Raw genomic sequence first — 15,338 nt, forward strand, 5'->3', positions numbered from 1 at the left:
TTTGACATTCAGCAGCAGCTTTATATATTACTTGCTTATTTGGTCCTGAAGAATGCCCCGATACTGTTAGATCCTTTGAGGGCAGAAACATGTCGACCTAACTCTGCGCTTAACACTTGACTTTCTCAAATGTTAACAAACTGCTTTTTAACCATGACAAGGGCACTCTGATAATAAAGTTGGGATGGAGCTCCTTTAGTCATTTTTAACACACTTTTTTGTATTATTTAGCGCTGCACCATTCTTCTTTTTCTTGTTGAAACCCTTCACTTAAAGCATGAATATATGCCTATGGGTTCCATGCTGTACTCTGTGGAGTCATCAACCTATCCTCTAGTCTCTCAAACAACTAAAGGGTATCCCAGTCAATTTCCAAGACTGAGTTCCCTAACGAGAGGAAGCCAGACCCAAATGATGACATCTCACAATTTGTGAATGATGGGTTTTGGCAAAAAAGTTTCTCCTCCCTTATTGAGGTGGTTGTTGTCTTAATCTGTTGACATATTTTCATCTTTGCTTGTCCTTATCTTGTTCATCTTTCACCCCTCTGCCTAGACCCGAGGTGTTGTGTGGTGTTTGTTCCCCTTATGAGCCAGATCTCAAGGAAAACACCTGTTGTCTTGTTCTGGAGAACATGCCATCATTTTCCGAATCAAGAGAGGAATCTTCACTTATCTTGACCTAAGGTACCTGGGTACCTCTTTCTCTTTCAGGGATGAATGCAAGTAACAACTTAGTTTTATAAAGTCTAAAACATAGACTATTTCACCTTGCTCAGACTTTTGGGACCACAACCTCGCTGCTCATTTGTTCTTCACTCCTGCAAAGTGTAGTGTTTCTTAAAGATGGCAAGAGTTGGGGTAGATTTCCTCAGCTTCCCTTCGCCTCATGAGTCAAAGAAGTGTCCTTCCCTGCATATTAATATGACATGATGTTGTCATTGGTAATCATGAACTATGAATCTTGCTGAAAGGAAGGTTCACTTTGAAAGGCAGCTTTGGTTCCAGCAAGTTGTTATCTAGATGTATGGAGCTCAGAGGCATCTTTTGCCACAGCTACTTGTGGAAGAGAGGATAAAAGGGAACCAACTTAGCAATTTGTTCAAAATTAGCCACATACAGCGTCTTGTTTTAGCAGAGAATTAGACTGTGATAGGCTTTCTGTTACCACTGGCAAAATAACATTTTCAGAAAATGTTCTATTAGTAGATTGTTGTATCTCTGTCAACATGAAGGAGGCCATATGATACACATTATGTGAAGGCCAGCAAGCTTTCATGTTCAATTCTCAGAAGTTAGAATGTATTCATGTTTATGAAATGCAACTACGTAGCTCACACAGTTGTTTCAGTATTGTATACCATAGACCACACTGTCTATTCTTCTGAAAGAACAGGCCCTCATTACAAGTTGCCTGTATCATGGCCCTTCTGGCAATGCCAGGAGGGTTGGAGGTGGACGAATGGGGTAGGAGAGAAAGCATTAAGAGGAATTCTGAGAGTTTGCGGAATAACCTGGTGGACTCAAACTTACTGTTTATGTTTTCACCTATATTTCCCCCAGAGACTTTTGCCTGGTAGAAGCAAGTGACATCTTTCTACCTTCAGATTATTGATCTCTGTTTCTTTGTTTTCCTCTCAATCTCTTCCTTGTCCTCTCTATCTCTCACCAGCTCTCTTCCTCTTTCTCCATTTATCTTTCTGCCTATCCTGAGTTCTCATTTCCCTCTAGCTCTACCTTTCTCTTCTTTTTTACCTCAACTCCCCTATCTGTCTATCTTTATCTCATCTTCTCTCTCCCTTGTACTCTCTCTTTTTCTGGCTACCTCTTTTTCCCACATGTTCTGCCTTTCTCTGCTTTGCTCATTGGCTAACTCACCACTTTCTCGATCTCTGTCACGTGTATCTCTCTCTCTTATCCCCACTATTATTTTCTCGGTCCACGTGTTCTTCTATCTATGTCTGATTTTATACATCACAATCTTCTACTCAGCCTATGCTCTTTTTCTTTATTTCTCCTCCTTCATCTCGGTATCTCTCTTTCGCTGTCGTCTTGAATCGAGCATGAAATAATTTTAGCAGAGCGTGCGTCAGACAAACAGCGCAACACATAGCATACACTTGTAAAAACGCACTTCGGAAAAAGTAGACACGACTACCTCCAACAAAAACCACAACAGAAACTAAATATGCTTGAAACAACTACCTTACCTAACTTAGGTAGTGAATAACTCATATTGAAATACTCTTCATAGAAGTCAAAAATGGTTTTAGTAACATTTGCTGCATATTCCGCCGTGTGAATTTGGTTTTTCTGAGCATAAATGGTTAGCTGTAAGTAAAACAGAAACAGTTAGCTTGGAGTAACTTGCGAAGGAATCCATACACAACAATTCTACAGTAATTTAAACAGCCATTCTGCATAGAGAATTACCAACTGTAGTTGTACTACTATGCTATAAAGTACAAATCAATCCAAACAATAACACCCACTTAAGAATAGTAGACATTTACTGTTTTTGTTTAACTTTGCAGGTTTTATACATGCATGTTTTGAACAGTGTTTTTGAACAAGCACATGAGCTCGTGTGACTGTTAGCTGATCCCTGCACAATTGCTCTGGCTGAGTCTCTTCTTCCCACTACTTTTCTTGCCTGCACTACCACTAATATTTCTAAATAAAAAAAGTTAGAGCCAGATGTACAAAGGATTTCTCTGCTTGCAATTCACAGAATTGGGTTGTTTGCCAGCACAATATTATTTTTGCTATGTGCGAATCGCAAATTGCGATTGGATAAATCTATAACTGATCACAATTTGGTTTTGTGACCCAACACCATTTCTGTATTTGGAAGGGGTGTGTTTAGGACATCCCATCTAAATACCAAATCGAAATGGTATGTATTAATGTTATGCGTCCAAAATCCAGTCGCCAAATATTAATATTTTAATGACTACAATAATGCAGTGGTAACCCATTCAGAGACGGAAAGGGGACCCCAAGTGATCCCTTTTGCTTTGAGAATGATGAAAAAAAGCATTTTTATGAGTAGGCAGTGGCCACGGAGACTACTGACTACTAAAAAATGTTACTCTAACTTTTCCTTTTTTTTTTTTAAACGCATTCTGTTTTTCTCTAAGAAAAACAGGTTGCATTTACAAAAAATATATATATTAGTTTAAAAGCAATCACAGACATGGTAGTCTGTTGCCACAGAAAGCCGCCATCTCTGTGATGGCTGCAATTTCTAGTTGGGCACAAACTGGAATGTACTTCTTTAAGATTCATGAGGTAGAAGAAATTGTGACCCACTAGAAATAAGTATTTTGCAAATGAACGTAGTACTACTGGTCACAAATTAAGACCACTATTTTGTGACCACTGCTTCGTACATCTGTCCTTTATCGCTCTGCATGACAAGGTGTATATGCACCATGTAAACCATGGGCCTGATGCACAAAGACATTCACAAGTTCAAATTTGACACTTTTGTGACCACAAATGGCTTTTTTAAATGTACAAAACCCAAACTGAGATTGTATAACACATTACCAAATAACAATTTTATTTTCAGATTAAATACAGAATGGGTATTTGGAAAGGGAATGTAAAGGGCAAACCAAATGGATGGTAACCATTCACAAATGGAAAGGGGCCCCCAAGGAACCAATTTGCTATTGTGAATATAGACAAGAACTTAGGGTCTGATTAGGATGGCAGGGGGACTTTCATCCGCCCGCCACCCTATCCAAAAAGGGACCACCTGACAGGCTGTCGGCGGTCGGACAGAGGCATTACGATGCAACCACCACCAAGGTGGTCGCAATGCCTATGTTTTGCATTGTGGCGGGTGCTGCTGCCTGCAGCACATGTCGCAGTGCAAAGAGGGGACACTTAACATATCCCTGCACTACGTGGCAGGCACCAGGTGTTGACTGCCACATGGTGCAGGGATATGTAGGCGGGCACCTTAGGTGCTAAATAATGCAAGTTTGAAGAAGAAACTTAAAGATTGTGACTGGCTAGAATGCTATTTATCTCTATGATGTACACATAAATGATGAAATTCTGGAGGGAATCCCTACAAAATGGAAACAATTCAGAAAGATCCATATTCTGGCAAAGGATTAAGAGAGGGATCACTAAACCTATTGAGTTTCATATGTCATTGGAGGTGGATACATGGAAACGTACGATTGCTCTCTCCTTATCCTATGATTGATCAAGAAAGATGAGGTGCATAGACTACTAAACGTACTTAATTCTAATTGGTGTACCTCTCAGCCTTAAGGTGGTCTTCCCCCAACTTTTTGCCTTCCTTCTCCATTTTTGCTGATCTCATTTTTGTTGGTCTTAGGACTTTGTGCACTCTACTATTGCTAACCAGTGCTTATGTGTATGTGCTCACTCCTTAAAACACAGCAATTGACATATTTAATTTACTAGGAAGCCACTAATAAACTGCACTAAATGTACCCAGGGCCTGTAAATTAAATACTAGTAGTGGGCCTCGCACCTCCTCAGAACCGACGCACCGCCTCTCCTGCATCTGGCATCTTCGATGCCGGACTCCCCATTACCAACCAGCCTATTGTTGACAGCAGTCTCAATAACACTGATCTCCATATCGCAGCCGATCAGCTCCTCAGAACACATCACCCCCGCTGCGGGACGCATTCTCAACACTGGACTTCGCATCACAAGCCCCTCGTCGACTGGATCCTCGTTGATGACACAGGACTTCACATCGCAGCCTCACAGCTCCTTAGAACCAAAGCATCACCTCAGCTGCATGACAAATCCTCGACGTAGGAGCCACTAAAAATCCACAACCAGTATTTAAGGTACTCTTGTTCAACTGACCTAACTCAACCCCTTTAGCTGGCCGGTGCTCCATCGCAGTCAGCCCGAACTTGTGACTCTGTCCTGGCCTGGCACGATCAGATATCCACACTTGGGGCTTTGCACTTTTAGACAATGTTTTCCCTAAAACATTCACAACTGCATATCTCTGGTTCTACTGATTCGATTTTGGTCGCTTTGGTCTTGTTTTGTTTATTAATATCTACTGTAGTTTTCTAAATTGATGTGGGATCTTTCTTGTGTTGTGTTTTCACTTTAATAATGTTTGAATTGCCTCATAAACACTTTACACATTACCTATAAATTAAGCCTGACTGCTCTGTACCAATCTCTCAGAAGGTGCAGCACAGGTTAATTTAGGGTTGGCCTGTACCTCACCCTGACAAGATTTGTGGTTGCTTCTTGAAAAGGGTTTTACCCCGCTCAACCAGTAACTCAATTTCTCACAGGTAGAATTCTTTTGGATGGAGATTTCTCTGTCTACTTGACTAGGATTATGGTGCAAGAGTCATATGCCCATGATTTGTGGGAATATCTGGGTATTAAGTGGGTCAGCTACTGAATATTAAGTCAAACCCAAGCGTGAAGATTTGCTTGAAGCAATAGTGCAGAATGCCCTGTTCCTGTGGGCCAGGGAATACACTAACTATCTTACCCCTTTTATATGATAGGCAGAATAATGTAAAATATTGATTTCATGTTAACAAGTATTGGGCTTCTGAGAAACTGGAAAACCCTAGTATGTTCTCTAGGGTAATCACCCCTTCTCTGGCTATGACAGAGTGAAAGTGGGCAGAAGGCAAGTACAAAATTGACTGCAAGTTTAGCAGATACAGAGACAGCAAATACCAGCAGGAGAAAAAATATGCAAAGTCAGAGACAGGTCACAGGAAACTAAAATCTCTACTTTGGGACAGGAATTGTGAATTAAATTACTGTGAATTAAGTTCCTGTAAAACCAACTGCACCCGGGGAGTCAATTCAAAGTTTGTAGATGTTGTTGGAGGTGACATGGGCTGTCTGTTCCATGGAAAAGTAAGAAACAATCAAATAGATAGGTGTCAAAGGACCAAATCAGCTTTGATGATAAGTGCCAATGTACATTTTGAAATACAAATAACCATGTAAAAATAGAAAGAAACAGCTCATTTTCAGGAAATACCATGCTTACAAAATTACTGAGATTGATGGAACTTGCCAGTACAAAACAGCTTTGGGGAAAAATGTAGAGAAAATGAGACAACAGTGTCTAATAATACCGCAGTGTTAAAGGGAACGAGGCAGAGGAATCTGATACTAATCCCCAGACCTTAGTGCCAAAGGAAATATGACCAAGAGCTATATGGTGACTGAGAAGCCAATGATCTCTATTGGAAAGATGGAGGTAAGGGAGAGAGAGAGCAGTGGCAATGAAGCCTTATGCATGAGTGGATCAGCAGATTTGTCTCATCAGGAAAGATTCTCCCTTTGAGTATGATGTGGAAATACTATAATAGTCGAGAATTATTAAGGCTAGTAAATTGTAAATGATAGTACCTTCTTATATTGGCTACTCCAGTCCAGGAGTTACAATGTCTCTCAAGAGGCAAGCGGATAACAAGCCAAAAATGGTACCTGCAATTCCACCTACAGGTCAGAGAACCTCACCTGGACTACTCAAGAAGGTGAAAATGCAGAATAGGCAGTGGCAAATAACAAACGAGGAACCAGCTTTAACCAGGAGGAGCACTGTACAGTGGTAACTGCATAAAGGAAAGAAATGGGGAAGGCAAGAAAAACACTAAAAAGGTGCAGGGTAGAAAACAGTGGAAGAATTGATGCTCAAGGAACCATTCAAATAAGCAGCGAAAAAAACTGCACTAGCACTTCCTATTTTAACCTGAAAGTCTCTGCATTCCCTCGAAACCTTGCTTGCTCTGACTAGTACTGAAGCTGATCTGTTCCAGGCGTTATGTACAATCCCTCTGTGCATCAGCCCCCTCTTTCCTGTACCACACAATTTCCAATTTTCCAATTTCCAGGCCTTGGGCCAGATTTACTGCTTTCTTTTTACTGCAGTGTGAACCTCAGTAGGTAAAGGTCTGTCTCTGTCCTGCTGTTCTCAAGTTTCTCTCCTGATGATTCTTGACAGGATCAAACAAGCATTGGCCTAGCCAATAGGTCTCACCTTTGGGACCTTATATGTGTTTTACCATGCAACAATTGATGTTTATTTATTTATTTATTTATTTATTTGAACTTATAATGCGCAACAGCTACCCGCAGTGGGTTTCCCGGTGCCAGGGATAGACTAAAGCAGAAAGTAAAGACACAACAAAAATACATAGACAGCTAAAGCGGCAGATAGATCTATTGAAAGAGTAGAGTTTTCAATTTTTTCCGAAAACAGAATAAGTCGGTCTCTGATTTCAAGGCAATGGGTAGCCCGTTCCAGGATTTGGGGCCTAAATGGGAGAAGGATCTACCCCCCATCTTCACAAGTTTGAATCTTGGAACAACAAAATCACAGTTGGCTGAAGATCTTAATGTACGGCTAGGCTTGTAAGGTTGAACAAGACTCTGTAGATACTTTGGAGCCGAGCCCTGCTTAATCTTAAAAAGATAGCACAGGGCTTTGAATATGATGCGGCTGGGGACCCTGAGCCAATGTAGGTCACGAAGAGCCTGTGTGGCAGAAGATCTCCTCGGGATGTTACATAAAGGATATTGTGCTCCATAACTAAATACTTATAAGGTCCCAAAAGCAATACCTATTGGCTATGCCGATGTTTGTTTATATAGTACGTACTTTGTCCATGGATGTTGGAATGCTTTACATGAGCACCAGTTACATTACAAAATGCCAGATTCATTTTGTTTTTAGGTGCAGGGAGAGTTAAGTGATTTGCCCAGAATTGCAGGGTATTGAACCGAGAGCAGACTCGAGCGAGGTTCCCCAGTGGCAAAATCGTCAGCTCTGGCCATAATGCCACACCCTCTACCAACTATGCCTTCAAACCTATGCACTATGTTTTGTGTTGGTCGCTGTGTGGCAAACATGTTTGCAATACTAAAATGTTCGTATTGTAAGGCATAACTGACACATAAAAAAAGAAAAGAGAAAAAGTAGAAAGATAGACATGCAGGTAGCTGTTTGGATACTTGATCAGTGTCCTTGTTCATATTTTCCAAGCTCTCCTGTATGCATCACACAGACAGAGCTGCTCCTGTGCACGGTTTGTTTCCTTGGTTGTAAACGATGCATCCAAAAGCCTGTGCACCACGTTTCAATAGACCTACAAAGGTACTCTTAAAATAAAATGGACAAACCTATACAACATTCTTCTCAAAGTGCCACAGCATCTCGGATATTGTTAAAAAAAAATATGCAAACAGGTAAGTTGTCTAGTTCTACATAAGGTCAAAGAAGAATTGGAATAGGAATTGTCCAAAAGTTGGCCTACATCCTAAAGTGGCAATTACCTCGATGCTCCTTGGGACTAGTAGTATTTAAAGATGTGAAAGTTGGCTTCATCTATTTGTATTTGTATTTAATTTATTTATAGAGCGCTAACAATCATCCTGAGTAGGATATCACGGCGCTAAGGTTGGATGCTGAGAGGTACAGTAACCACACTGAGTAATGATTTATTCTGATTTAGGGAAGAGTAGTGTCTTTAATTGTTTCCTAAAAGACAGAAGATCGTCTGTCAGTCTAAGACTGGGAGGTAGTTCATTCCACTTAGTGGCCGCCAGATGCGAAAAGGCCCGCTCTCCCATCCTGACAGTCTTCACCCGGGTGGTGGTAGCTCTTCCTAAAGTACTGGATCGAAGGTTCCTCAGTGGTCTGTGGAATTCAACTTTATTATGTAGAATGGTAGGGCCTGCATTGTAGAGCCCCTTGTGTGTGATACACAGTAATTTAAAATTGGCTCTTTGTCGCATCGGGAGCCAATGAAGCTCTCGCATGCAGCTTTTAGCCGAATCAAATCTCTTTTTATTACAGACAGCCTTTGCCGCGGCATTTTGCACTATCTGCAGTTTAGAAAAGAGATAGTCTGCCATTCCGACAAACAGTGAGTTGCCATAATCCAATCTGCTCATCAGCAATGACTGAACCAGGGTTTTCCTACATTCAGTCGGGATCCAGGGGAAAACTCGTCTGAGCATTTTCAGCAATGCAAACCCTCTACCACAGACAATGGAGACCTGTGATTTCATGGACAGGGCACTGTCCAATACCACTCCCAGGTTTTTTGCTTTTGGGGTGGGATTCGGAGGCAACCCCAGGTTGCTTGGCCACCAGCTGTTATCCCAGAGCTGGGGATTTTTGCCAAACAAGAGGATCTCTGATTTGTCTGCATTCAATCTCAGACAATGCTCTTGCATCCAGTTGGCCAGTTCAGTCAGACAGTTTATCAGTCGGGTTTTAGGATCATTCTTTTCATCAATGGTAACCATTAACTGGGTGTCGTCAGCATAAGAACACATTTCAACACCCCACCTTCTTCCAATGGCTGCCAATGAGGACACGAAAACATTAAACAAAGTTGGACTGAGTGAGGCCCCTTGGGGAACCCCATATTTAATGTTTCGCGGGGGAGAGATGAAATCACCCAAACACACTGATTGTGTTCGTTCCTCCAGAAAAGATTTTAGCCATCCCAATGCCTTATCTCGTATACCTTTCCCTTCCAGGGCGTTCAGTAATTGGTCGTGTGGAACGGTATCAAAAGCCGCCGATAAATCAAGGAGTATTAAGACGACTGTCTTGCCTTGATCTACCTGGGCCCTGATGTTATCCGTCACCGCCAAAAGTGTTGTTTCAGTACTGTTGTTCACCCTGAAACCCGTCTGGGAATCGTCCAACAGTCCATTAGCTTCCAGATAGCTGGAAAGCCGTCTGTTGACCAATTTCTCAAGCACTTTTGAGAGGTAGGGTAACTGGGATATTGGCCGGTAGTTGGCAGTATTATTAACATCTAATCCTGCCTTTTTTACTAGCGGAGTAACTAGGGCCTGCTTCCAAGATCTTGGGAATGTAGCAGAGCATAAGGAAAGATTCAGAACTTTCGTTACGGTGGGGCAAATTACAGGGGTTAGTTGAGAAAAAATGTGGTGTGGACATGGATCTAGTGGGGATCCTGACTTGACTTCAAGCATGGCTTTGCCCACCTCGACTTCTGAGAAAGGGCCAAAACCTGTACAAGTAACTTGAGTCGTAGTTGGTGCATTGTTCTCAATAGTTTCTGGCAATAGCTTTCGGAAGTTTTCTGTTTCAACTTCATCAAAATCATGAGGTTGGCTACGTTTTAAAAAAATGCCACAAAAGTAGGCTTTGTAGGGAAAAACTTGTAAAACCGTTTTTTAGCACAATTCTTCCACAATAGAAATCCGGGCGAAACACTCAATCAATAACTTTTTTTTCATAAAATTCCACTTGGATGTGAAATGCTGCTTAGTTGCCAAACTTTGAAAATACGTGAACTATGATTTCTGTTCACAAAATGTCAAAATATCGTTGGATTTTGCATTTTTCACAAACACTGGGGAATTCAAAAGTTTGTGGCCCTTACCAGCATCTCAATGACCCAACAAAAGAGAGCGACATGGATCTGTTGTAACGTACATGGACTGTGCATCAGAGGCCAACTTGGATCTATTGAAGATGTGTGTAGTGTGTTTTATCACACATTAATGATCCCAGCCGTGGTACCATGTGCCCATTGAAATAACCTCTATGCAAAGTAATAAAAAGGAGTGAGGAGAGGGTTTGGGCGCAAAAGCACGAGTGACCTTTTCAAGCACTCATGCTTGTGGCGGCATCCACCTTGTGGGAGTGAGCAGACGTGCGCACGGCCACGCTAATTGGAAACAGATGGCCCCTGCGCGCCGCTGCTCGCTCCGGCAATGTGGATGCCGCCACAAGCACAAGTGCTTGAAAAGAGCTGACTGATTCCATAAGGTCATCGCCTAGAGCAGCGCATGCGCGCTGCCTAGGCGAGACCTAGAAAGGATTGTGGAAAATATAGAACAGCTGACGAAGAACCATTTCCTTTGCATGTTGAGTGACTAGTTAAGGAAAGGTGTGTGGTTATAAAGTTGGAAGGGGCACAAAAAGAATAGGCAAGCAAATGATAACAGGAATAGGTGTTCCTACAAACTGATGAGGTTACTTTAAAGTTGAATGACTAATGTCTCAGAGAAGCCCAAGGCCTGTATAGGGTTTAGTTAGATAATTGTTTGTAGGGGCAGGTTGCAGGGTTGCAAAATTTAAAAGGTTGTTGGACTCTATTTGCAGGACAGAGTGAGTAGAGAATGAAAGACGGTAGGTACCTGCAAATTGCTTATTCAACCAATCTGCCTTTGGCAGAGCAGGCAATCATTTCTTCATTAAAGTGACAAATGAGATCCATGGCCAGATTCAATTGTATCTATGAAGGGTGAGTATTTCAAAAGCTATTGAGTTGATTTTAAATGGAGGTGAAACCAAGTACGGTGTATGGGAGTACAATCTGAGGGTTAAGTATGCATGAAGTTTACAGCAATGAGATTTGTTGTTTATGAAGTCCCTAGATCAGCAGTCTCTCCGAGGCTGGACGGAGGGAAAATTATGGAAGAGTCCCTATGGGAAAGAAGAATGATTATCTTCTCTTTTTAATTAGTATGCAGACAAAGGCTTTACACTCGCGGAAAAGAAGCTACTGAAACTGGGTTTAGAAATAAAGAAAAGAAAAATAACCCAAAACTGGAGAAACCCACCTGCGGTCAGAATCTCGAAATGGAAAGCAAGCCTAGACACATGCTGTACCCTAAAATTGCCTATGTATGAAGCTGGGGAATGTCCTCAAAAACATAGAGAGGTCCCGGGAAGATGGCTGCAACTTAGGGAGGAAATGAGATCCAGACATCAGACAAACATGATCATCAACAAAGATCGAGGAAAAACAAATCCGGCAATTTTTGAGAGGGAGCCGTATACCAATGCAAAAACGATAAAATTGAATATGCACTTTTATGGGATGGCGCATGCACTTGAGCATGGAAGGATGATGGGCGTCAGTCATATACCATCATGTTTATGTTACTAAAACACAGAAAATGCGATAAAAAAACTGTTATGCAGAAATAGGCACACCCTCAAGAGAATCTGTGGTGGGGATGAAGAGCTCTGCAACTGTTCAATTTGATCAAACAGGAAACAGGATTTCTGGGATGGTTCAGGTTTCCTTGAATGTTAATCGGCTCATTACCTCTTTTACTTTAGAGAAATGACAATGAAGCTAGAAGAAGCGGCAAGAGAAAAGTGTGAACGTGTAGATTGTGTCATGGTCTGAGACATAAAAACAGAGATGGACAAAGCTATAATAACCGCAGTTGCTGCTGTAAGTTACCCAAAATAAGTGTTCTGCCTGCTTCTGTATACATTGTTTACGAAAGTCGAAATGCCCATGTTGTCCTAAGCTAACAAAATTGCTAACAAAATAATAGCTAAAAATATGCTAAATGGTCAATCGAGGAGTACAAATCCACTACATGCCAGTATGAAATGAGTATGAAAGATGTGTAAAATGGCTGAAGTTTTGGTGAGAACCGAATAATATCTATCGGGAAAGGTGCCTTTCTCCTTCTAGTCTTCCTTGGCCAAAAAGTCAAATTTGCAGGTACGAAAAACAGCAATGAAATGTGAAGTTTCTTCATGGGAAATTTGCTAATGCCCATTTTAAATTTGAAGAAAATGTTAATTCGAATCCTCACAAAAACGTTGAAATGGGATTACAGGAGTGTATGCTTGTGATGCTACAGAGTGCAGCCGCTTGGTGCATTCACAGCTATGTCCTACTGTACAGTGAAGAGACTTCACAGCTGCTTACTTTATCATGCAGTGTATGCACTGATGATATATATTTAAAATATGTACTCAATAGCATGTCCCGTGATTCCGTTTTTCGTCACAAGCTAATGCAAACGTGATACACTCTGGCTGATTGGCTATTTGGGTGAAACACCCCCTAACTGAATTGTTTTTTGTAGTTCGTTATTGGCATTTCACACTGATAGACTTGTCAAAAAGGACACTGGACATCGTAATGAAAAGCTGCCATTTTGTTTTCTTGTCAAGTACACTGTACACACATTATTAATTAACAAAATTCATCACTTACAGGAATCCCGCTTTTTGACATCCTTAGTTCGGGTATAAACTGATGCACAGCAAAGCACACCAGATATGTGCTCATCGGGACAGATTGTTGAAAGGTTGTTTTATTCCACCCACGGAGAACTTCGACAGTGCTCTGCAGAGACAACAAATACGTTAGACATGCTGCAGGGGAAACATGGGGTTGAAGCTTTACATTTCACTGTAATGGCACTTAAGAGCAACTAGTGGAAAACTACTGCAGTGGCTTGAAATGGATTTACCACAGAGGAGCATCCATTACCTTGCATTTAATATACATGTGTGCTATGGTGGCGTATGGCTCCTCTTTATGCAGTTGTTCCACGCATGAATAGCTGAAATCGTTGCCCCCCAAAGTGCTCCATCATCTATGCGACAGAATCTGGGGTTGGAGAAGGAGGTTATAAAGTGATGAAGCCTTAAGGAGAAGGAGCGATGAGCAGGCAGCAGTGTATCTGCAAGCTGACGTTATTGTGCCACACACAAGCTCACTGGACCACACAGCACTGGCCATGCCTGAGAGGCACTTTCCATGGGGATGCCACTTAACTGACCCTTCACCACCAAACCTCAGGATTGGCATGCAGCAGCCGCAGCTTGGATGAAGACTACTACTCTGGTCCAGTTTATTGCATTCCTTAAGTCTCATCACTCCCACTGCACAGCTATGGATCCCCTCCATTTTGTGTGTGTGCGGCTGTGCGATGTGCAATAAGGTATACATTTTATTTTATTTTAACAAGACAGAGTTTTTTGTTTCTAAGGTGTGACCATTTAGCAAATGTCTTTGGTGTGTAGTTGGACCAATGGGCTGTGTCTTTGGAATGCTACTACGTTTGATTGACTTAGAAGGTGGTGATTTAAGGGTGTACGCCGGCACCAGTAATTATTAACAATATACATTAGGCTTTTTCTCATTTACAGTGAAGCCCAGATTGTGGGTATTGACATCTGAGGGCTCTAGATAGTTATGGCGGTGATTAATTATCCTACACTTAAGGCTTTCTGATTTGTTGGCTCATGAAACAATACACTTTCTCTGACATTTTTTATCAAGAGGTTCGGGTGTGCAATGATGGGGGCAATGCTGTTGAAATGAACATTCATCATCCATCCATCATTTATTTGGCGTTACTAATCCATTCACCATGAATTACCCTTTACCATCCATAATCCATCTGTTTGCATTCCAGCCGTTCACCCTCTGTCATCAGTCAGTTCTGTCCACCACCCCCTTGCATTCATTCACCACGAGACAATGGTGCATGCAGCACGTGGCAAAATACTCCTGACTAACCGATCACCTCCAGAGTTGGAAACAATATTACAGGGATAAACACATCCCCCACCCACCAAGACACAAGCCAGAAAACAGGACAGAACACTTCAGACAGGGCTTTATTTACCAATAGGAATATGAGTGACCAGTAGATTAGGTTCCAACATGGCAGTGTTGCTATTTATAGGTAGGAGAACTGGTCCAGGTGAGCACTCAAAATCTAGCACAATACTTCAGACATGAACCATTGAGAACTATAAACAAAACTCCACTGAAGCATTGGAAGTGATATGCACGCTGTACAATTGTACCATGACCTCTCGCTGCAACCCTACATCCATTTTGCTGAGTCTGTGTCCAATATTATTTTCACATTTTCAGCTGTTCCACTATGAGAATTCATAATATGAACTGGTGCTGTGTAATTGCAGCAAATGTCTTTAGGTGGGTACATACAGGGACCTATCCAGATGTTCCAAGTGTTGCAGCTGTGCTGGTAGTTGAGAGGCGTTTGACCTGCTGCTGCACATCCCACGCCTACGCTTTGTGTCAGGCAAGCCTGCACTGTATTTGTGCTGCTTGCGTTGATTTAGTTCTGTTTGTGTTAGTAAAGCTTAGTAAAAATCTATTACAAAACCCAAACTATTGCCTTTGTCAGTTTAGGTTCTACTGGTCAACAGTTTTTCCAGGGGTAAAAGAAGGATCCCTGAAGTGGGACGGGTTCCAACCTAATGATTTGCTTTATTCCAGTCCCACAGACTAGGCACATCATGGTGGCAAGAGCAAGAACCATAATCAGAATGAAGCACCCTTAATAAATAGTACAGATGTATGCTGCAGTATTTGGAATACTAGGAATTCTTCCATGCTACACACACTTGCATATCTTAGTTACAGCTGATGGCATAATCAGGGCTTAAGGTAAATGGGAGGGTTGATGCTGCTGCGTGCCCAACAGGAAGGATGACTAGTTTCTGGACACCCATTTTCAAAACACATCCTCTTCTGGTATATTGCAACTGGAGGCCATATCACT

The 15,338-nt window shown here is 41.7% G+C and overlaps 1 protein-coding gene across 2 annotated transcripts in view; it reads right to left on the reverse strand.

Moving 5' to 3' along the window:
- The window catches only part of ENPEP (glutamyl aminopeptidase), a 297,126-nt gene that overhangs the window by 207,949 nt on the left and 73,839 nt on the right, over nt 1-15,338 (reverse strand). For both annotated transcript variants that reach the window (XM_078676092.1, XM_078676093.1), the window contains exons 3-4: nt 13,007-13,138; nt 2,210-2,330 (exon numbers count right to left, since the gene is read on the reverse strand). In XM_078676092.1, the coding sequence (XP_078532218.1) occupies nt 2,210-2,330; nt 13,007-13,138 (253 nt within the window). The remainder of the gene's footprint in view (nt 1-2,209; nt 2,331-13,006; nt 13,139-15,338) is intronic.

Source organism: Lissotriton helveticus, chromosome 2_1 (genome assembly GCF_964261635.1).
Source record: "Lissotriton helveticus chromosome 2_1, aLisHel1.1, whole genome shotgun sequence".
Taxonomy (NCBI): domain Eukaryota; kingdom Metazoa; phylum Chordata; class Amphibia; order Caudata; family Salamandridae; genus Lissotriton; species Lissotriton helveticus.